Genomic DNA, 22571 nt, shown 5'->3' on the forward strand with positions numbered 1-22571 from the left:
TTACCGACGAAATGGGCACGGATTCACTGATTAAGTAGTTTAGTGGTCAATTATTAACAAAAAATAATTCGATGGCCAAAACATGATCTTGAGAAAAGTTTAATGGCCGCCCAGGTTTTTTGCCCTATACTAAAATTAGTACTATTAATATTACGTAGTATAGTATAATATCTAATCCAGATTTGAGAGCTAAGATCCGTTTGACAAGTGAGTTTTATGGGTGTTTGTCTAAAACTTTACTGTACTTTATTGTAGAAGTTTTTTTAAAATTTTTGAAGTGTGTTTTTTTTTTAAATATTTTGAAGTGCAAAATTTAAAAATTTTGAAAAGCTTTTTGAGACTACTGTAATTAAAGTTTTTAAAAAACTTGTAACAGACAAACTTGACAAAAAAACCTTGGCTTCCAAACAAGGCCTAGCCTCAACAACGTAGGATAGGAATTGACCTGACGAAAAAACCTGCGCCGATGGTCCACAACTTGCCCCGTTAACGTTTGGGCTACCAGACGTGCATGCTTCATGCAACACTCGGATCTTTATTGTTTATCAAGAAATTTCTGGCTAATCAATCAGAGCAACATTTGTATATTGGTAATAAAATAAAATTCGCGTCAATCAGCTCTTATCTGACAATGAAGCGCAGCTTAGTTAATAAAACACATTATTTATAGTCGATGGATCATTATTGTTGATTCTCTTTTTTTTTTTTAAAAAAAAATGAAACAAAATCCATTTTTTATTTAGTCGAATAAATTTCTTGTCTTTACGAGTACACGACTTGTTTGCAATCACATTAAATTGATAAGTAAATCCAAACAATAATATGAACCCACAACCAACATAAAATAGAAGACAAACCACAACCAACATTGAATTGAATGCATGACACATAACTGAATGATCAAATGATTATTAAAAAAGAAAAAAAGAAAACCAACAGTAAATGATCATTTCATCAGCTCCAGGACTCTCTTCCAAGCAGGGCGGCTGGAGATGTCATTCCACCATGAATTCACATTCTTCCTCTCCCTAATCAAATGCCCCAATCCATTATCGGTCAATAAAAATGTGATGCCTGGAAGGTGACACATATCTGCAATGGTATAATAATCCCCAGCAAGGTACTTGCTCTTCGACAGCCTTTCCTCGTACACATCAAGCACCTTATCGAGGTTGTCCGCAAATTTCTGGACTAGTTTGAAATCTGAGGGCTCTCCCATCCTTGGCAGGACCTCCAGCTGAAGAACAAGACCATATATCATGTCATTGAAGTTGTGCGACTCCACTTCCAGCCATTGATCCACCAGTGCTTTCTCTTCCAAAGTGGTTCCCAAAAGGTTTGGACCATGGTCGGCATTCTTTGATGCATAGTACCTAACAATCGCCCTTGATTCTGTTCAAAAACAAAGACATTATTATTAATGTAACACTTTTTTTTTTTTTTTTTGTATTTTTTGCTTTTACATGCACAACATATTCCTAGACCCAAAGCTATAAAAAAAAAAATTACATTAAAAAATATGTATTAGTTGTCAATTAAAAAGATACTTAAAATTCTTGATTTTGGAGGAGGATATTTTTCTTGTTGTTCCATGCTTCCATTTTCCACTCGGAAAACGAAGATGTCCGTCCTTTATTTCTGCAGTCTTACCAAATTTGATGTCTTATGCATGACTATCTATCTATATTTAGTCCCTCACTAATTCTTTATAAAATAAAGCTAATGTAAGACTTTTAACTAAAAGTTTGGAGAACCCTAATAAGCTGATCACCGGTGCACTGCACACCCACATGAATTGCACAGACCATTTTGGCCTCTTGTATTTGGATTCATGTCAAAAATTAGGGTAAGGAAATCGACAAAATTAGGGATAGGGACTTGTGATTTTATTTATTTATTTATTTTTTATAGTATTCACCTTTTTTTTTTCCCCTAAAATGGTACACATGTTGTGTGCGTATCAAAGGATTATCTACTTTTTTTTTGGTTAGAAGTCCTGCATAGAATATATTTAAGTGGATCGATATGATGATATATTAATGAGTGATTGAATTGGTCACGACTTCAAAGATAGGAGCAAAGTAGTTATTTGTTGTACACACCGCGTAAGAAACGGATTCTACTAGGCTTTTCTAATTTTTTGATAGAAGTCCTGCATGGAGATTATAACTCGATTAGCAAATGGTGATATATAAATGACCAAATTAACTGTGACCCCAAAAATGATCCCACAACTACAAAACACAAACAGGTTTCTGGCAAAAATAACTTTGCATGAAGGATGAAGGATGAGATTACTACCAAAGAGCCTGAAATCACCGTCCTCAATGACTGGAACTTGGCCAAAGGGCTGAAAAAGCAGAGGCAAAGCGGATTAGATAGAATTAGATAAGAAGAAAAAACCTGACATTACCTGGAAACTTTATATAGTTGTAGTAAACTTTCTGCCTGTTTTTTCAGTCCTTGCCATGAAAATTGCAGTAGAGCTGGTTAATATATGCATATGCAGCGTTATATAATGAAATTTTATGATTTTTTATCCCTCAATTTATCTTTCCTTTCCATTTTTCTTTCGGTTTATTACATCTAAATAATGAAAATTCAATACAGACGCGATGTTAGCATTTGACTATATGTCACATTTGCGTAGAAAAAACGATTTGACAATTGACATGAGCAAAAAAGAACGACCTTGACTTGATGCAGGACAACAAAAAAGGGTAAAAGATCACCTGAAGGGGAAGAAATTCAGGTTTTTTATGGTCACCAGTCTCAAGGTCTACATGCACAACTTCAAAGTCCACTCCCATTTCTACTAGGCAAACTAGTACTCTTTGGGGGCAACCAGCAGTTACAGGCCCATAAACTTTAACTGCCATCCTCGCAAAGAATTGAACAATATGGCTATGAGGTTATGGTGAAGAAAGTTGCAACTTTTGTGTTTCTGAACTTGTAATTGAGGAGGGTTCAGTCCCATTCTTTTTATAGCCAATGCTGTTGCATCACAATTTTCACCCTCTGAAATATTGTCAAAACTGGGGGTTGTGATCACGTGAGACTTTGTACAATTTTGACATCTTGAATTTTCTTTTTACGGTTTTGTGTGACTTTGCATTACAAGTTGTCCAATTTGCATTGTCTGATACTTTGATTTGGAACAGTATTGGACAACTTGCTTTGGATTCTTTGGGGGTTGACTCCAAAAAAAAGCTCTTTGGGGGTTGGCACGTGAAAGCCAACAGTAACCGGTTAGCGGCACGGGCAGAGGGGCTGCTGCAGCTCTCAACTACTCCCAAAGGGTACCCTTACGGTTAGCTTTTTCCTTAAAACTAATAATGATGTAGTAAAAAGTCAAAATTAAATTAATAAATTTACTTTTCTCATTTACTTCTTTTTTTTTTTTGACTCCAAACATAAAAAAGAAGAAATTGAGATAAAAAAAATAGATCAATAAGAACTAGAAAATATCATTAAAGATTTGGTTTAAAAACCTATAATGATATTTGTAATAAAAAAAGATCTGGTATTTTTTGTTTCTTATTTATTTGTTTTATATTCCCTTCCATCTTTTTTGTTTTATATATATTTTTTAATTTCCCTACGATCTATTTTGTATTTGGAGAAAATCAAGATTTTGTAGGCCAAAATATAGGTTTTGAAAATCATTTCTTCTCTTCCCAAAAAAAAAATAGAGAAAAAGGCAAAAAGGAAAGGAAAGAAAAAAAGAGTAGTGAAACTGTAGGGGTGTTCACGAATCGAGCGGCTCGAGTACGAGCTCGAGTCGAGCTCGAGCTAATTAAGTCGAACTCAAGCTGGAACTCGAGCTCAAAAACATTAAGCTCGTTGGCTCGGGAGCGGCTCGGGAGCTCAATTATATATATTTTTTTATTTTTTATTTTAATTATAAAATTACACATATATCCCTAATATTTTATTATTTATTAAAAATTATTATTTTATTCATTTTTAAAAATAAATAATTATTTTTTATTTTTTTAAAAATATAAATTTATTTTTTTTATTTTTTTATTTTTTAAGCTTGAGCTCGACTCGAATTTGAGTCGAACTCGAGCTCGAGCTTGACATTTTGAGCTCGTCGAGCTCGAGCTCAAGTTCGAGCTTCACAAAATTAACTGGAGGCTCGGCTCGACTCGGCTCGTTTGCACCCCTAAGTGAAAGCATGAATTTGTCAATTTATTAAATTGATTATGACTTTTTACTATTAACTGTTAATTTTAATAGAAAAACTAATAGTAACACTTTAATCCAAACCATCGGGGGATTAGATACATGTTTTTAAAACATGTGAAGTTATGTGATAAAGTACCAAATCACAGAGAGATAAAATGTGATTTACCCTTAATTAAATGGTAGATGAAAGAGTTTAATTGAATGGCCATCACACAATCGTTTCAAAGAGATGAATAGAACTTGATTTTTGAAGCTATTTGGTGGTTGGAATCAATTTTTTACCCCGCTATCCTAGGTTTGAATTTGGAAGTGCTATCAGCACCACAAGACTGCTTATGATGACAGATGGACAGTTGTATCACCAAGCTACTATCGGAACTCTCGGTTAGATTATTCAGTTTCTTTTTTCTTTTTTGGTCAAGGAAATTAGCATGTCATCTATGCATCAAATGAATGAATCAACTTCCTCAGATAATCTCCCGACAAGATGATTTAGAGGGCTACTTCAACAAGTGACATTTCACCGGGCCAGAAATTTTTTTCGTCGAAGGGGCTTTCTATATCAAGGAACATAAGAGTTGCAGGCACAATTAATTCACTATCTACCTTGCTTGCAGCTGCATTTTAATTTCTAATGTACAAATCTTCTTCTCTGAACTATATAGTTTACGAGCTTCAAAGGCATGTGAACTTGTATATGGTTCAGCTCATGCCTTTTGCTAGCGTAGATGATGTTCTTGGAGGTACAAGAGACTTTGCATATGCCATTGGCAGAGCAAGTAACTTCTTCGGTTTGCTAACATAAGCTCTCCTGTCAAAATTGTTGTAGTCATTGGCTTCAATCTCGTCGAGTATTTGACGATACAACAATAGCGATGCCCATACCTGCAATTGCCAAGATAAATCTGGATTTAATGGCCTGCTAGAAACTCAAAGGCAAAGGATATAAGTTCAAGTTACAATGCATATGTCAGGTTGCCCGTTGGGAGAAGAGAAAGGGGGGTGGTGGTGGTTGTTTAGACGTATAATATCTGCAAACTGAAGCAGGATACAAACTGAAAATTGTATCTCATTGGTTTCAAGAAATTACTACACAAGTGAATCTGCATCAGGACTGTTAAGAGGAATTCTTAAAAGTAACAAGAAACAATGTATAAAAAGGCACAGTGAAATGTTAATATATCATAACTGTTCTGGATGCAACGTAAAGTTAATCTAAGTGGAGGCCATTCTTTTCAATTAGCATTGGGTAAGATGGATCATAGAATTTTCCAAGTACATTCAACCCATTTATGGTCATTAATTCACTCTTTGTGCATACCATTCAATCAAGTCATTAAGCCAAGGAGATAGAGACTTTGAACTTAACCAGGATCAGTTTAATGAATATTCACAAGTGCTTACAGGCCATCTGCTAGCAGAGTTGAGCTCGGTCACTCCTTTCTCTGCCTCATCAAAGAACTTCCTTGCTCTTTTCATTTGCTGCTTCATGAAATTCCTCCATTGGTCAGTGACCTTTCCAGCAAATATATCCTCATCTGAAAGCCCTGCCTGTGCTAATTCATCTTGGGGTAGGTAGATCCTTCCTCTTGTAGCACTGAGCAAATTGAGCGCACATATACAGAAGATGTCAGAACTCTGAATCACCACTCTGTACAAGTTACTTTTGCTTGCAAAACTCTGATTAGTTTGCAGTATATATTGACTGACATTATGATTCTAGTTAAGCATTTTTCCAGCTCAATATTCACTCAACACTTAAGGTCACTTATATAAACTTTACCAAGATTCTTTTCCTTAGCCTCTATGCTCCCTTGGGAGCACATGCATTCACCCTATCATTGAAAAAGGTTTTGGCCCTTCATTACTTTTTCACTTTTTACCACCTTATGACACTTCAATCTGAGAGTGGACACCACTCAGTAAAACAAGGGGTTTAATCTATTTCAAAAGCAATTAACATTACCTAGAAGCTGCATATATTGCTGAATACTAGAACCAATAGATAAATCATTTCAAGATTTTGATACTTTTCACCATGATGGAAGGCAACCAGTAAGCTTGAAAAATAGCAACTGACATCCTTTTGGTTTTAGGCAACAGCAATTTGCTAGTGATGCATCAAAAGAATCATATGGTTTAGACTTACTCTTCTCCAACATCCCTTAGGATGTTAGTCAGCTGGTTAGCAATCCCTAATGCCAGGGCTGCATTATAGACACTTTCTACTGTTGCTTTTGATTCTGGTGCAATGCCCATAACTGGGACACTCATCAATCCAACGGTACCGGCCACATAGTAACAGTAGAGGTATAGCTCATCAAAGTTTTTGTATCTTGACTTCTTTAGGTCCATCCTCATTCCTTCAATCATGTCTCTGAATGGCTGCAAATGATGGTGTTCAAAATGGCAGAAGGAATGCTTAGTATATAAAGCACTTATTCTACAGCAAGAAGGTACTTCCAGTAAAACAAAAGAAATCAACAAAAAGTGCAGAGAGCAAATAGTCAACATGTAATTTGTGCTAATGAGATGTTACTGGTAATACATGACAAAGCATCGTTACAGGGCCTTTTAATTTAATTTTCATGTCAAAGGAGAGAGACTGGGAAATCAACAATATTAACAAACAGGTGTTTATGTCCTTTATCCAAAATAATTGGTAGATAAATACCACAATCTGAACTTTTAAGATAACTCGGTGTACTAAATGGATCACTTATACTGACAAAACAGGTGTTTAAAGTCCTAGACCCAATTTTTTGAGGACAAAAGTCCTGTTACCCAGTATAGACAGCCAAGTGCTTTTGTTGACATAATTGAGACATGATTTACTCAGAAAGGCTAATGTTAAGTAGTTATGCGAAAGCAGCACTCAGATTAAAGTTTGTTGTTTTCATCAGCTCACAAGGCTTAACAGAGTACTGACAGCAGAAAAACGAATCAAAATCAATAATGGTTTAGGAATCTTGACAACGGCATTTCTCTTCAGAGTGTAAGGTGTGTTTGGGAACCAAAGAGATGACCATTAGAATATACAACCAAAAGTTAAACGAAATATGAGTTCTGACCTGGATGTCAACTGGAAACTTGGAAACAGTATCTGAAAGAGCAGCATCAAGCATATCAAAAGGACGACCTCTAAAGACATCTTCCAATCGCGCTTCCCACCTATCCAATGCAGTTGGAGTTATATGTGATGCATTAGGCCCATCAACGAGCTCATCTGTTCTCCTGCACCAAACTGATAAAGATGGAAAAGCATATGTGTCAGAGGAGTTATTCCCGAGCATTCGAAACCTTAAGAATAATTGGGTTTTGCGAAAGTGTTTAAACCAGAAACTTTTATGTTTAATCTATTAAAGGTATCCATGTCAAAAAATGGACACAGATGATAGAAGGAAACTCTTTTGGCAGAGGATAATAGCTAAATGAAAAGTTTTTAAATTGTTCTAATACTTTCAAGCATCTATCAACCTAGAAGAGATCCTCCTCACTTAGCATTGCAAATTAAATTCTATCTGACAAAGCAATTAAATCAATAATACGCAAAAAATTATGTGAAAATAGTTAACTAATGGTCATATGCATTGTCAAATAACCACCATCCATTTTTAGGTTCATATGCAGTTTCTTTTCACAGTTGAAGCTCTTCAATCAGAAAGAAAGCTTTCTATGTTTATTTAAAAAATTCTCAATATACCACATGACAACTAAAAAAGTCTCAATATACCACATGACAACTCAGCCTTAAAACTTGATACAAGATTTTCAGATCGACATGGTTCCAAATCTGATGTGGAAACAAGGGTGATGAAAATTTGGTCCAATTGCCATCTATTTTTCTGCAAATTTAGTTCAGAAGAATAGCTGCACTCCATTCTCCACAATGATATGATAAGAATGTGAAGGATAACTAGATCTGTTCCAAATTTCAATTGCAAAATACGGTACATTATTCTCTGATTGAGGATATAAAAAGTAAGCAAATCTTCACTGTGGGGATTACAAGTTACTGTTTGTTTCAAAATGTTTGGGAGAAAAGAGAACCTATACTAATCACCAAGGATTAACTTGTCAAGCTCAAGAACTAGGTACATCCTTTTCCATGAGAACCTGGCAAAATTTCTAATTCAGGAACCACACTCTGTACTCAAACTAGCTTTCATGAGATCACTTGGACAATCTAGTATGTAAACGAATCAAGAAGGCTTCCCAAACCATTCAAACATAAACTACACCTGAATTAAAATCCTATTAGATAATCTGACTTTTATCAGGTCTATTAATCTACCAACAAAAGAATGTCATGTATCAGCACTTTACCATATATCGCCCAAATAGCTCTTCTTCTCTCAGGTGTCATTAGCATTGTTCCTGCACAGGATACAACTAAGATTAGAATCAGTACCTTAATTCACTTCCTTTTAACTAAAAAAATGGATAAAAGAGAGCTAACCCAAGTAAAAAGTCTGGGCATATTCAGCACATACTTCACCGCAGCGATCATAAGCTTCACTTAATATGTTTAAATTTCCTGGGAGAACAATATCGGGCTTCACGTCCCAATCTTCTCGAGATCTCAATTGTCTATTAACCAAGGCCGCCTGCTTCAAAACCACATCATAAACCTTTTGCTCTGAAGACATGGCAATTTCTCCAGCTGGGCTAACCACTACATTGGGAATCACAGAAAATTTGCCTCGGTTCTTCAACCTAGACCCTCCCAAGCAACAGTTTCTTGAATCTCCATTAAGATAGCCAGAATTCCACCTTTGTTGCTTGCCTTTCTCAAGTCTGCCATTGCACAAGCAGTTTTTACCCCGACCCACGAACCTGGACGAATCAAGAAGCCGGCTTCCTTCCCGTACCGGTTCCAGGAATGCAATGCTGTTCGTGACCTCTGAGATAGGTAAAACAACCCATAGCAAAGCAACAGACATGCTGAACTTGTTATCCTGGGAGGTCGAAAGTCTAAACAATTCAAAAATTTTGTCTTTCCTTCTGTACGTTTCTTTGCCTGGCTAAATAAATTACTAGTATACTACACCCCACTTAAGTTTATCAAGCCTTAAACAATTCCCCACTTCACTCTGTCACAGATAACATTATAAAACTTGCACAAACCAATTTATCGCCAACCTCCAATCTTCCTTCCAAAGTTCTTAAGCAACTCAAACAATAAAAGAACCAGCTCCAGGGCTCTCTGCATAGTGAACCAAAAAAAATAAATAAATTGATATAACAGTTAACATTAACTAAAGCATAAAACTCAAACTCAAGTGTATAACAATAACAACAATATAAAATCAGTAAAACAACCTACTAGCAGCAAAGAGCAAGGATCTTCAAGAAATAGTACTATTAGATTTCTAATGGAGACACAGACAATAAATTAAACAGAGGATTGCTATGTATCCTATTTCACTCAGCAGAGCAATGGGCTGTTCTATTTTTAGTCAATTTGATTAGAATAATCTCACTTTCTACCGTCCATACACGTAAACCTAACTAGAAAAGGCAAAGACTCGACCTTTTATTATTAAAACAGAAACGGAGATATGAAAGCAACAGTGACAAAAACCAAAAAAAAAAAAAAAACAAGTAAAATGCAATTGAACATCCATACAAGGAAGAAAACCCACCTGATTATTGGTCTGAAAAAGCTCAGAGAAGCCTCTAATTAGTTGAATGCCTGGTTTTTAAGGCATCAACATCACTGTAAAAAAGAATTCAAATGGATAACTAGCAAGCCGTCCTCTCACAACCTGACACCACTTAACTTGCTCTATAACTTTCCAGAATTCTTAACAAGATAAAGCAATGAAAACTCCTGTTTCTTCTTCTCTTTGATTTGTGTTTATTTTATTTGATTTTCTGTGGCAATTAATGCCACACACATTTTCCTTGTCCACTTGTGCAGCGTGGAATTTGAGTGATCCACATTCATACTTCGTTTACCATTTTTTTCCCTTTTTTCTTTAATTTCTCTTCCTCTTCAATGCCAAATAAATTTATAGCTGTTAAAACTTAAAAGTGTGGCACTTATTATTTTATTTTATATGTATCAAATTGGTACAATTTATTTTTTTTTACAGGAACCCCAAAAAATTACAATCGAACGCACTAGAAAATTGCAATCAAACACTACCTTAGTCTTTTAGTGGCTAAGATATGGGCCCACCACCACCTCCTGCATCTTCAAAGTCGTTTGGTCTGATTCTTGCAAGGATCCTGGCGTGGGTAGCATTTGATTGAACATGGGTCAAATGATATACTACTAGTCTTTAGCAAAATTAGTCCATGGGTCAATTGAACATTTTTCTATTATTTTATGCTCATTTGTCTTCTAAGAGCGTAAATCAAGAATGTATACACTCTATATCTAGCATGTGAATCAAATAATTTTATCTTTAGGATTTACCAACAATGAGTGAAATCAAATTTCGTAGCTAACTTTGAGCAATACATCGTGGCTGGATTATATCATATCGATCAAAAACTAAAAATTAACATCGATTTACAATTTTTCATTAGAATCCAACGCGAAATGCCCAAAATTGAGATTCAAAGAATATACATCAATTGTTAAATATAGAATTACATGATATAGCATTGAAATTTTTGATAATGCAATTCAGACAGGCGCAAATATTTTAATATATGTGGGAATAATGGGACACAACAGAAATGGAAAAGAAAATTATGATTGCAGATACAAACTATCTTAGTACAAAACTAAAGAAAAGAAAAGGTTACAAATTTTCAGATGCATCATTTCCCGTTGGAAACTAATTCCAATTTAACATTTGGCTAACAGTGATGTATATTTTGGCACACCGATTTTATTTTGATTTTAAAATGTTCGTTCGTTTGAGATTGCCAAATTAATGAAAAGATAGCTCACTTTGTTCTTAGTTCTGCAATCATTTTTTTTTTTCACTCCTGCGAATTTTTCTTCTGACTTGTAGTTTGACCTTTTATTTAAAATATTTCTGCCCTTTATCAAGAGATCAAAAAAAAAAAAAAAAAAAAAGAGTGAGAGAGAGAATCTTGCCAAGTCCAACATGTTACATACAGGAGATAGAGGGTGCATTCTCCCGCCCAATGGGAATTGCCTGCATATAGATTAGCATTAGCAGCTTAATTAATAAGTCCTTAAGAATCTTAGCCAGTGGCGGCCACGTGTACTCGTTGACCAATCAGTGGAAGATAACGTTATCAAAATTGAGTGCGGGAAATGGTTAACTGCACACGTGTCAACTCGTGAATGGAATCGTTAGCCTTCTTTTGTGTCCAAACCAGGCGGTAGTGATAGTGGGCCCCACAGCAGGAAGTGCCAGTTCAGGTCTAAGTGGCAGGAAAAGTTCAATTTTCTCGCGGGGAGTTTGGACACAAATTATTCCAAAATCCAAATACTGGAGCACTTATTCTAACTTATATATGTGAAGTCAAAATGTGATTATAAAAATATTTAAAAATATGTTAAAAAATTTATGTAAATAATATATTTTTGCAAATATTTTTTAAAGAATGAATGGATTGGACGGTATGAAAAAAAGAGTATAAAATAAAGGTTTTGGATTTGAAATTATTCACTTACATTAAATTAAAAAAAAAAAAAAAATTTTTGTATTCGGCTTTCGTAGTCACCACGGTTACCTACGCCTTTGAAAAAATTAGTAAATTCAGCTTCTCATCACAATTATGATTACGTATATTTTAGAGAGATCAAAAGTCGCTTACATAATTCTCACATTAATAACGAAAATTGTTCAAATTCATGACCCTGATAGATAAAATGATCCATTAATACCAATTGAACTAATTTGAATTAGCACTTTGATTTGTCTCTATCCCTTACCCTGAATGAGCTGGTTGAAAAATCCCATATCTAAAAAATAGTGAGTTTTGCCAAAAATAAAAACAAAAAAAGCTCTACATAATTCTCACGTTAATAATAAAATTCATTCAAATTCATGACCTTTATAGATAAAATGACCTATTAATACCAACTGAACCAACTTGAATTAGCATTTAAGGCTGATCTATCTCTATCTTTTACCCTAAATGAGCTGGATGAGAAAGCTCATACGAAACACTCTGAAAATAGTGAGTTTTGACGCAAAAAAAAAAAAAAAAAAAACTCTTAAAAAATAGTGAGTGTTTAATGAAAAGACATAAATGACCCTCAAGCATTAAGCATGGTGTCCACACGTTGGTATACAAGGCATTGAGGACTCCCAATTGGACACGTAGAAGTTTGCACTTTCTCTCACTTTTTGGGTGCCTTTCTGAACAAGATATGGTCCACGAACAATGCGTTACTATCTACTGTCGATTGAGTGCAGACAATTTACAAGTGGTATGTTTTCACCATTTTGGTTTTTGAAAGCAATTACGAAAACAAAAACAAAAAAATGCTGCAGCCCACAGGGGAGCAAAATCAATGCTTAACATCAAGAGTTATGGGATCTGATTTTGGGTGTGGGAAGTGTCTTTTTCTTGTTTTTCTGGGATTTAATTTAATGCACCATGCATGTTGCTCTATTAGCTCATGGTATGCATCGCATTCAATTAAATAGGAGGTCTGTGGTTGAAGATTTCCATTTGGTTATCAACCTAAGTTTGGAGAATTTCATGTTCATTTATTGGTGACGTTGGCAAACATTGATCATAATTGGTGAATTCTTGGAGAAATAATGGAGACGTAGCTATGTCATCATTTGCTACTAAAAAAAGGATGGTCTCACTTTGAAGTATTTTGTGTACAAAAAATATGATTAGTATATTCGAAATTGATACAGAGACCTTTACTTGCTACAATAATTGACCAGTTGTTTGAGTTCTTCGTACATAGTCATTTTACAAAGAATAAGTAGATATGATTCTACACGCTTCTTAGAATTCTACACTTAATTAGTCTTTAATTTAAATTGAACTAAACAATGATCCCGTATCCTGATCCAATAAATAAAATTCTACCCTTTCTAAAGGATGAAAAGTTTGCTCTGAACTGTCCGCCTAATTAGGGTTAAAAGATGAATCGAACTACTCGATACTCGAATTGAGTTTGATTTAATAAGAGATCGGTCGAACTTGGGTTGCCAACAAATCAAATCAAGTTTGAACAGTGTTTTATATTCGATAAAAATATTCGTTCAAACTCGATTCAGTAAATGAACAATCCAAATTTCAAACTCGTTAAAATAAATAAACAAGTTAGAATACTCCGGTGTTGGATTTGATTAAATTCGTTTACACGCCTGTACCTAATTCATCAATTAGTTAATAGGAAATTCTATGTCTTTTGAGTTTCATACTCTCACATTAAATTCTCCGTGAGATAATGAAATAAGCGTTTTAAGCATTTAAGTTGTAATAATTGTAATTATTTAAATTATAGATCACAAGCATCATCCAGAGCTACAAATTAAAGAAATAAGTCCTTAAAAGGATGATAGAATTTTTACTTAATTATATTCTTAAGAAAACAACTTAGTATTACTTACGTTGTTGTTAGTAACCACGCAAACGGGAGTTATTGACAAATAACAATACGAGGCGAGTATACTGAAGAAAAAGAAGAAGAAGAAGAAGATTTGATGACCAAATGAAGGGATAAGGAGGCAAACGGTTGTCCCATTATTCGTCGAACAATAGTAGAAGAAGCCCACAAGTACCGTGTTTGACTCCTCTCCCTCCAGCAGGTATTCGTCATTATCAAATATATCAATTTCCATCGGCACCCGCTGAGTCTAAATGGAAGAGATTTGCTTTTTGCGTGCAAGTAAGGAGTCTCAACGGTTTGTTTCAAAACTTTTATTATACGATAAAATGCGATTTTGCATAGAATGCAGACCTAGAATAAATCGAAGGTTTGTTTGGTAACACCAAAAGTAAGTTGAGTGGTATTAATGTGTGGTGCACCATAAGCAGTTACTTTTTTGTCTTTCTAATCTACTAGTACTACACACCAAAAAATGCACCTTGCTTATTATCTTATATCTTGATATAATGCAATTTGATTGTGTTGTGCAAAATGGCAACACTAAAAAATTTAAATTTGAGGAGGCGAAAACGTATACATGTAAATTTTTCTTTTGAAAAGTTCTGAGAGACAAGTAGCCTCTAATATATATATATATATATAAGAAATTTTGAAAATTCTTAAACTTTTTAAGAGAGGGCGTGATCTTCAAGAACTTGAGGGTGCAAATAATAAATAAATATATATATATAGAAAAGTTTGAAAATTTTCAAGCCCTAAATTCCGCCCTTGGTTGTGCTTTAACCACTTGCACAAGAATTGAAATTCCACGATGAGCAGCATTTACCATTGCTACGTGGATAAGAAACGAGCACTACAAAACCGGACATACTTTGCTCGTGAAAATATTGATCACTTTTACACGGAAAAGAATTACGAGACGAAAGAGTGCAGATCAATCAACGTCCAATTTAATGATCTAACTACGTAACGAAGAAGAACTTGAGAGTTGAGAATAACCAGTCTTGTCCTATGTTTCCGTTTTGCGTTGGTTTGGGAAGCACTTCGAACCGAGGAGAAAGAACGAGAACGAAAACAACTGAAGGCCACAGTGGCTTGGATTTGGAAGTTGAAATGAAATCCTCCGCCCAATTGCGTCCGTTCATTTGCTCTTTGATGGGACCTGAGGCCTGTAATATTTTGCTGCGATAAGATTCTAAAAGAATTGTCCTGCCGGGAACACCCTCATTTTCATTGCACGGAATGACTCTGCCTAGAATTGACTCCTTCGGATTCCTTTCTTTTTGCTGCCGGCCTTAGCGTTTGGTGCCTCTTTGTCCACATGCGAAGTGACTGTGAGATCCTTGGATTGTTGATTAAACTCCTCTCCTCTATCCTTCTTTCCTTCCTTTGTGAGTAAGGGGTGTCCATTGAGTTTTTTGAGTGGAGCTTTGGCAAGCTCAAATTCGATTCACAAATTGTACGTGTTTTCGAATTTTTAGCTCAAATTAAAGGGCTCAAGTTCAACTTATATTTTCATACGAGTTTCGGGTTTAAATCGGATTCGATCCAATCTTACAATTAAATACGTAATTATATATAACATATATTTTATAATTATGAATTACTGTAAATTAATATATATTATTAATATTTTATGTCATAATATATATATACACACACTCATACACGGGTTGGGTCCTAATCAAGACTAAGCCTAGCATGATTCAACATCGACTCACGTTTAGGTTTAGTTTGGACTTAAAAACTCTGCCCGATTCAATTGACGCTTAGGTGTAACACACTTTTTTTTGATCGAGTTTGAGTTAGTCTGACCCAATTGATAGGCCTATTTATAAGGTCTGAACGAAAAAAAAAAAAAATGAAAGGAGGGTAGTGCACTGAGTGCAGTGCACTCATCTCATCTAGATGATTACTGTTCCTCCAACACTTCTATAGTCGGATGTGATCCTCCTTCCTAAAGCAAAAGGAAAGCCAGCACATGTTATCTTTCAATCACCTGTAATATTTTCTACATACGCTGTTTATTTATATTTTTATTTTTACAACTCTTTTTTAATGCATGGACATCACCTTTCAAAAAGCACTACAGTGTTTTCTTTTCAATTTACTTTTAAAAGACACAATTGAAATGGAGCCCATATATTTGTTGGCATTAGGATTTAGGATGGTGCAATATCAACACGGAAGGTCAAACTGATTAAAAGTAGGAGGAGCAGCTTTGGCTGTTTGAATAAACTATTTTCCTCAAACCAGCTTTACTTTAAGCAGTTGATAAGATTGGAATAAGCATACAGAGCCTAACTTTTCTTTGGTAAGCTTGCACAAATTATCATAATGTTGTTTTCTTCTCTTCTTGACTTTGTAGAAAAGAGAAGTTTTGGAATGGTAAAAACTGAAGTCATTTTCAAATAAGTATGTCCAACGCAGCGTCAAAGTTTAGATAGATTTGGGCGGCCATACAGAAAACCTGCTGTCTGAATTTGAGTGAAGTGAACAAACTGGACTCCTTTCTGTGAACTTTTTCTGTACACTTAGCTTATCCATTTAGTTAATCTAGACAATCATCAATAAGTAAAAGTCCCAATAATTTCATCTTCATGAGTATGTTAGTGTCTTTTAGTTAAGAGGATAAACGTAATTACAAAGATTTACTATTCCTTTCAAGAAAAAAAGAAGAAAAAGATTAGAGTTAATATATCCTTCTTAAGTATATATATGTTTTTTGTCAAATCCTTCTTGAGTATATAAATGAAGCTTTTAAACAACCACAAAAAAGGGTATGTTAAGCAATTGAAAACAAATAGGATTGCTATAACATTTTTGTTTTCTAACAAAAGACAAAGGCCTTGTTTGCAAGCAAGTTTTTGGCTAAATTTGTTTGCTGTAAATTTTTTAACAACTTTAGCTGCAGTAACCTTAAAAGACTTCTCGAAAATTTTAAACTATACACTTCAAAATATTCAAAAAATTTACATACTTCAAAAATTTTTTTTATAACTTTTACAGTAAATTATAATAAAATTTTAGACAAACACCTAAAAAATTTATTTGTCAAACGGACCGAAGACAAAGGCACAGACAAGTGCAAGAGAAAAGTTTCCCTGTCTGATGTCCATCACAAAACCAATTGTTGTTTAAGAATTTCTTAGGGCTGTGGCCCAGTACTAGTCGAACTCTGCTTTCGACTGTCATTGCTTCAACCTCGAAGTAAGTAAAAGGACAATTGCCCATTTGTTTTTCGGCCCACAAACAAATACAAACTTGGACATAAGGCCACCCCTCCGGCCCCTTCCTCTTACTACTCGAGCACATAGGAAGAAAGGAAAGTAGGCAATGGCTGAAGAAGAAGACGATGCAGCAAACCTCGAATTCTTCCTGCACTGGGCATCAGAGTTGGGAATATCAGACTCTTCTTCTTCTACTCTCCCTCATAAAGACTCCACCTTTCTACCTTCTTGCTTGGGTCACTCGCTAGTTGTCTCCCATTTTCCTGATGCCGGCGGGTACTCTTTTTTACTCTTCTGACTTGTAGATATAATGTTCATATGATCAAGAATTCTAAGGTTTTCTTGTTTCCGTTCTAATGTGAATAAGCAGAAGGGGTTTAGCAGCAGCTCGTGATCTTAGAAAAGGGGAGTTGATACTAAGAGTTCCTAAGGCAGCCTTGATGACAAGCGAGAGTTTGATGGTCAAAGATCAAGTGCTCTCTGCCTGTATAAAATCACACACTTTTCTTTCTTCCACTCAGGTAGTACTCCTTATTTGATGTTAGCATTTGATTTTCCCTTTCCTTTTCTCGGTTCAGCAAATGGATTTTGAGCTAGATGGGTTGCTATACTGCTATTAGAGTAGTTAATTCAGTATAATACCTCCGAAATTAGTCAGAAATATTACCAAAATAGTGAAGTAGGAGTGTGTTATCTTGGATATTTGGGCTTGGTACACGAATCCCTTTTGTTGTGGAAACCTTTTCAGTCTTGTTAATTTCTTGAGTTGTTGTGGTGAAAGGACGGATTTTTGGTGGATGTACATGTAGTAATGCTGTCAAAGTTTGATCTGGTGCAGATATTAACCATTGCACTTTTGAACGAAGTCAATAAGGGGAAAAGTTCTTGGTGGTACCCTTACTTAAAGCAGTTGCCACGCAGTTATGACACGCTTGCAGGTTTTGGTCAATTTGAGATACAAGCTTTGCAAGTTAGTTTCTAATCTATGATTTCTAATCTATGACATGCTAATTAGACTGTTGCATTAAGATGGGAATGACTCCCGACTTATACCAGTTGTGCATTTTGTATCAGATGTAAAAAGTTCTATCTGAAGCCTTTGAATAACTTACAGGTGGATGATGCCATCTGGGCTGCGGAAAAGGCTGCAGGAAAGGCCAAGTTGGAGTGGCAAGAAGCTAGTGTAGTTATGGCCGAACTTAAGCTCAAGCCTGCTTTACAAACCTTTAAGGCATGGCTATGGGCTTCTGCAACTGTAATTATCTTGTCTCATCTGATCCGTCTGAATTTGAAAATCACTTCATCTTTTATTACTGTTAGATAACTGAGGTTGGTCTTTGCAAAAATATGGAGAGCATTAAGTGGTTTTCTACTGACAAATAAGTAGATAATGCACTTCAACAGCATGTAATTATATCTGAGCGATACACAAATATTTTGCTTTTTAGTTTATAATCTTTAAGTTGGTTCTACTTGAAGATATCATCCCGCACAATGCACGTACCATGGGATGATGCTGGGTGCTTGTGTCCTGTCGGAGACTTCTTCAATTATGCCGCTCCTGCAGAGGAACCATGTGGTAATAAGACTTTGGGGTCTTGTGGAAATGGTTTCAGTATGCAGACTGAAGGATTGTCTGAAGCCAATGCACAGAGATTAACAGATGCTGGATTTGAGGATGATGTTGGTGCTTATTGTTTCTATGCTAAGAGAAACTACAGAGAGAAGGAGCAGGTATGGCTACAAGTTCTTGTTTACCATGACGTCTTTCCATCTGACATGTACATGTGTTTGTTATTATATTATTTAATGATTTTCATCCCATTGTGTGGTCTGAATATTCATTTTTAGAACTTGATATTGATGTCTTCTGAATAGGCTTCTATTACTTTCTTCAAGTATGATATCAGTCACATAATTGTGCCCCCTTGTCTTCTTTCTTCTTAAGTTAACTGATTGAGCATAACTTTCTTTTCTTTCTTTCTTCTTCTTCTTTTGTCTGTTATAACTTATTCTTCCATGTACAAAAAAACTAGTGAACATGCAGAGGAACATGAGCATGAGACTCTTAATTCTTCTTCAAAAATTAAACTGATTTAGAGTTCATAATTGCTGAAACTTAGGATTAGATGAATGTCATCCACACTTGTCTTCAGTTTCAGTTTGTTTACATGCGCTCAGAGTCTTTCTAATAAGCTCTCTCTTGTTTCTGGTTTTATTCATTTATGTGAAAATTTCTTCATTGATATTCCAAAAGCTTGCATTATGTCTAGATATTATCTTGTCAGAATGTTATTGCATTTTTGGAGACATTTGCGAATAGATTAACCTAAAGATAGTACAGTAGCCATCCTGAGATTGAAATAAATTTTTTTCTATAGCAGCGTGTACTGTGGTGCAAGGAATGGATCTGGGAATGGTTGCTTTAAGTCTTACCGGTGCATACCAAAAGATTAGGTTTATAAACAATATCTATGGTCTGGAAAGTGGAGATGGCTACTATTACTGTAGTTTTGAGTGATCTTGAGAGAACCCAAAACAAATTTGCTGTTGCCGTATGGGATAGTTTAGAGCTTCTAGTGAGTCGACATATCTCTTCATTAACACTTACCATGTCCTTGTATCTTTTGCATTCATGTTTAAACTCAATAAACACTCTTTTGTGGCTTATTGGCAATTTAGTTTTACTTTCTTTGTGTCCCAAACAGGTTCTACTAAGTTATGGAATGTACACAAATCTGGAGCTGCTTGAGCACTATGGGTTTCTTCTAGATGATAACCCAAATGACATGGCTTTTATCCCTTTGGAACCTGACATGTATACATTGTGTTCATGGCCCAAAGAATTGCTATATATTGACCAAGACGGGAAGCCATCCTTTGCCCTACTCTCTGCTATGCGGTTGTGGGCAACTCCTCCAAACAAACGGCGATCTGTTGGACACCTTGCTTATTCGGGAAAGCAAATTTCAGTAGAGAATGAGATAACTGTCATGGGGTGGATAGCAAAGAAATGCCAAGATATGTTACAGAATCTGAGGACATCAATTGAACAGGATAAGTTGTTGCTGAGCAGCATTGGCAAAATTGAGGATATTTTTCTTCCAGTGGAGCTCGAGAAATTGCCATCAATATGTAGCACTGAGCTTCGTGCCTTCCTTGAAAGCCATGAACCAACTAATGAGGAAGCTTTCAACAACTTGCATATACCTCGAAAAGCAAGAAGGTCTATCTCTAGGTGGATATTAGCTGTCCAGTGGAGACTCAGCTACAAGAGAAAATTACTATGCTGCATTGCAGAATGAGCTGAAGATGATTTAAACTTCTTTTCTGTGAAAATGTTCAAAACATCCAAGCAGAGAAATTTAGAGTCAATTGCAGAACATTGAGGACTCATGGGATTGCTCCTCCGCTAGATTTAAGGGGATTGTTACCAGATAAAGCGAGGGATCTTAATCTTTGTATTCCACTTCTACACCAAATAAATGCTGATGGCACTCCGCGCCTCTAGCTTAATTGGGGAAGAAATGAACGAGCAGTAGATGATTGGTTCAGGAAGTGTTATATTTTCTCTTTCTTCTTCCGGAAGACTGGGCTGATATTGCAAACACAAGGTCTCAGAAATTTTTACAAGCTATTCCTCTGATGCTTCAGAATAATGCACAGATTCTTGCTTCTCTTCTCGGGCTGGTGATGAACCTTTGAATCAGGCTTTTCCCGCCATTAATAGCCAACAGCCACTCCAGAAGTTTAGTTCACTATTGGGTAGAGCCTCATCACTTCAGACACGAGCACCATAAGAGAATGTCCGTTCTCAACAGGAAAAGCCCCCTCTCTGCATTGTGTCAAACTCAAACACTACCGGTGCAAGTACCTTACATAAAGTACCAATGGCTGGCATTTTCCAGAATTACTGCCGTGATTTTTTGCTAGCATTTGCTCAAAGCACAAGAAAGTGGTGGTGTAAATACGGGCTGAGTTGGAGGTATGCTGTCAACTCGGTTCACAATTTCTTTTGTAATTGTCTAGTCGTCTGGATAATTCCTGCATTATATATACTCCCTTATACTTCTGGGAGTAATGGTACAGCCCATTGATTTCCTCTTCTAGTTGGGAAGCTTTGTTTGGATTACATTTTTTCTAAACTTTTTATATAAAAAAAAATACTGCAACAATTTAACATATATAAAGTAAAAAAGCGATTGAAAAACATATCTACAAAAAACATAACAACAGCACTTTGTTTCGATATCCATACCCTGACAAGAACGTCAACCAGTGGTCTATTATAAGGGATATGATGGGGGTAACAAATTGATAAATTTTTGGAAGAGGCTATATCTATTAATTGATTGCCATGAAGCTTTCCATCGGTGTTGTAGCAGCTGCTCGTGCATCCTTTTCTATTTCCCTAGTGATACTTTTGTCACCTGCTACTGGGCGCGCTTTACCAACTGCATTCGTTTTGAAGAGTGGAAAGCAAGATTTCCTTGTTAGTATGAACTTGATTCAGAACTTAGCCTAAACGTAATCACCAGATCCCCTTGGATGTCTTCTGCAATATCTAACGAGTACAAATGTACCATGCCCTGGAGAAATTTCAACTGCAAATTCAGCCAACATTTTGTCGCGGCCCAAGAACTCCTTGTTTTAGTTGTTTTCGGGCTTAACCTTTGAGGAAGGAAAATGCCAAGGATCATTTAATTACCAGAATTAACATAATTACTAGAAAGTAGTATTCAGTTACTAGGTAACAATTCTTGCATATCCCTCCTTCCCAATGGTTCAATTCTAATAGAATTGCTTATGAGACAGGGAGGGTTAGCGCATTAAGAAACAAGTGGCAAAAAGACGATGATCTCAATTTGCAAAATTTACCATCATTATTAGAATGACATTTTGCAAAATTTATTGATTGTCATGCTTAAATGGATGAAAATCACAATTGGAACTAACAATTTAAAACAGAAAAAGAGGACAAAGAAACTAAAAAATGGATCAGATTTCTGGCTTGATTTCTCGAAAAAGAGAAATTTAATGGTAGCACAGTATAATCAGCTTCGATCATCTGGGGAAATAATCATCACATCCATTTTTTCAATTTTTTTCCATAGTACATTCATCTGTTACATAGATATCCGAAAAGAAACAAATGTACTGGAATTCCATTCTGAATCCTCTAAACTTTCTTTTGCGAAAAACAAGGAAAAAAGCTATAGGCTTTTCAATGAAAAGCATGTAAAAAAAAAGTGGATGTGAAATTTGATAGGAGGAGATGGATCAGACAAATCTGGCTTGGATTATCTCCAGAAAACTGGAGAAAACACAAATAAAGCGCTCGGTAATTTCAGTTTCGATCATCTGGGGAAAAAATCATCACTTCCATCTCCTTCACTATATTGTTTGAAACCAAAAAAAAAAAAAAACTTTAAAAAAATAGAATATTTCTCCGGATCTGATGAGAACAAGCTCTCCGAAAGAGCTTTGAAAAATCGAAAGCAGAATTGGAGAAGTGTAACCTATGAATATGGCGTCGGCTCATACGCAACGCCCATGTTTCATAAACCAGCGCTGGTAATCAGTATTCGACGCACACCATTAGCATAAGTACTACTGTGCCAAAAAGTGTGTGTGCGGTC

General features: G+C 35.6%; 3 protein-coding genes and 2 non-coding genes across 6 annotated transcripts; 1 reads left to right on the plus strand and 4 right to left on the minus strand.

Moving 5' to 3' along the window:
- Nucleotides 1-825: 825 nt before the first annotated feature.
- On the minus strand, nt 826-2979 carry LOC113778066 (glutathione S-transferase F12). Its single transcript, XM_027323326.1, has 3 exons — nt 2733-2979; nt 2302-2350; nt 826-1392 (listed from the first exon to the last, which is right to left on the minus strand). The coding sequence occupies exons 1-3, from the start codon at nt 2877-2879 to the stop codon at nt 947-949; spliced, it is 642 nt and encodes a 213-aa protein (XP_027179127.1). The 5' UTR covers nt 2880-2979; the 3' UTR covers nt 826-946.
- A 1684-nt stretch (nt 2980-4663) lies between these two features.
- Nucleotides 4664-10058, minus strand: LOC113778308 (phytoene synthase 2, chloroplastic). 2 transcript variants are annotated; one of them, XM_027323668.1, is made up of 7 exons: nt 9837-10058; nt 8651-9397; nt 8518-8568; nt 7263-7435; nt 6341-6576; nt 5596-5788; nt 4664-5076 (listed from the first exon to the last, which is right to left on the minus strand). In XM_027323668.1, exons 2-7 carry the CDS (start codon nt 9132-9134, stop codon nt 4894-4896), a joined length of 1320 nt encoding a protein of 439 aa, XP_027179469.1. In that variant the 5' UTR covers nt 9135-9397; nt 9837-10058; the 3' UTR covers nt 4664-4893. The 2 variants fall into 2 exon arrangements, with proteins under 2 accessions (XP_027179469.1, XP_027179470.1); XM_027323669.1 differs by lacking the exon at nt 9837-10058 and adding an exon at nt 9514-9638.
- A 6967-nt stretch (nt 10059-17025) lies between these two features.
- On the plus strand, nt 17026-22369 carry LOC113777620 (protein SET DOMAIN GROUP 40). The gene is made up of 6 exons (XM_027322769.1): nt 17026-17208; nt 17303-17453; nt 17771-17902; nt 18047-18187; nt 18412-18666; nt 19641-22369. Exons 1-6 carry the CDS (start codon nt 17039-17041, stop codon nt 20235-20237), a joined length of 1446 nt encoding a protein of 481 aa, XP_027178570.1. The 5' UTR covers nt 17026-17038; the 3' UTR covers nt 20238-22369.
- On the minus strand, nt 21926-22025 carry LOC113778885. The gene has a single exon (XR_003469351.1). It is a non-coding gene; the product is annotated as a small nucleolar RNA Z103 (small nucleolar RNA).
- LOC113778886 lies at nt 22208-22318 on the minus strand. Its single transcript, XR_003469352.1, has one exon. It is a non-coding gene; the product is annotated as a small nucleolar RNA Z103 (small nucleolar RNA).
- Nucleotides 22370-22571: the final 202 nt, after the last annotated feature.

Source organism: Coffea eugenioides, chromosome 7 (assembly GCF_003713205.1).
Source record: "Coffea eugenioides isolate CCC68of chromosome 7, Ceug_1.0, whole genome shotgun sequence".
NCBI lineage: Eukaryota > Viridiplantae > Streptophyta > Magnoliopsida > Gentianales > Rubiaceae > Coffea > Coffea eugenioides.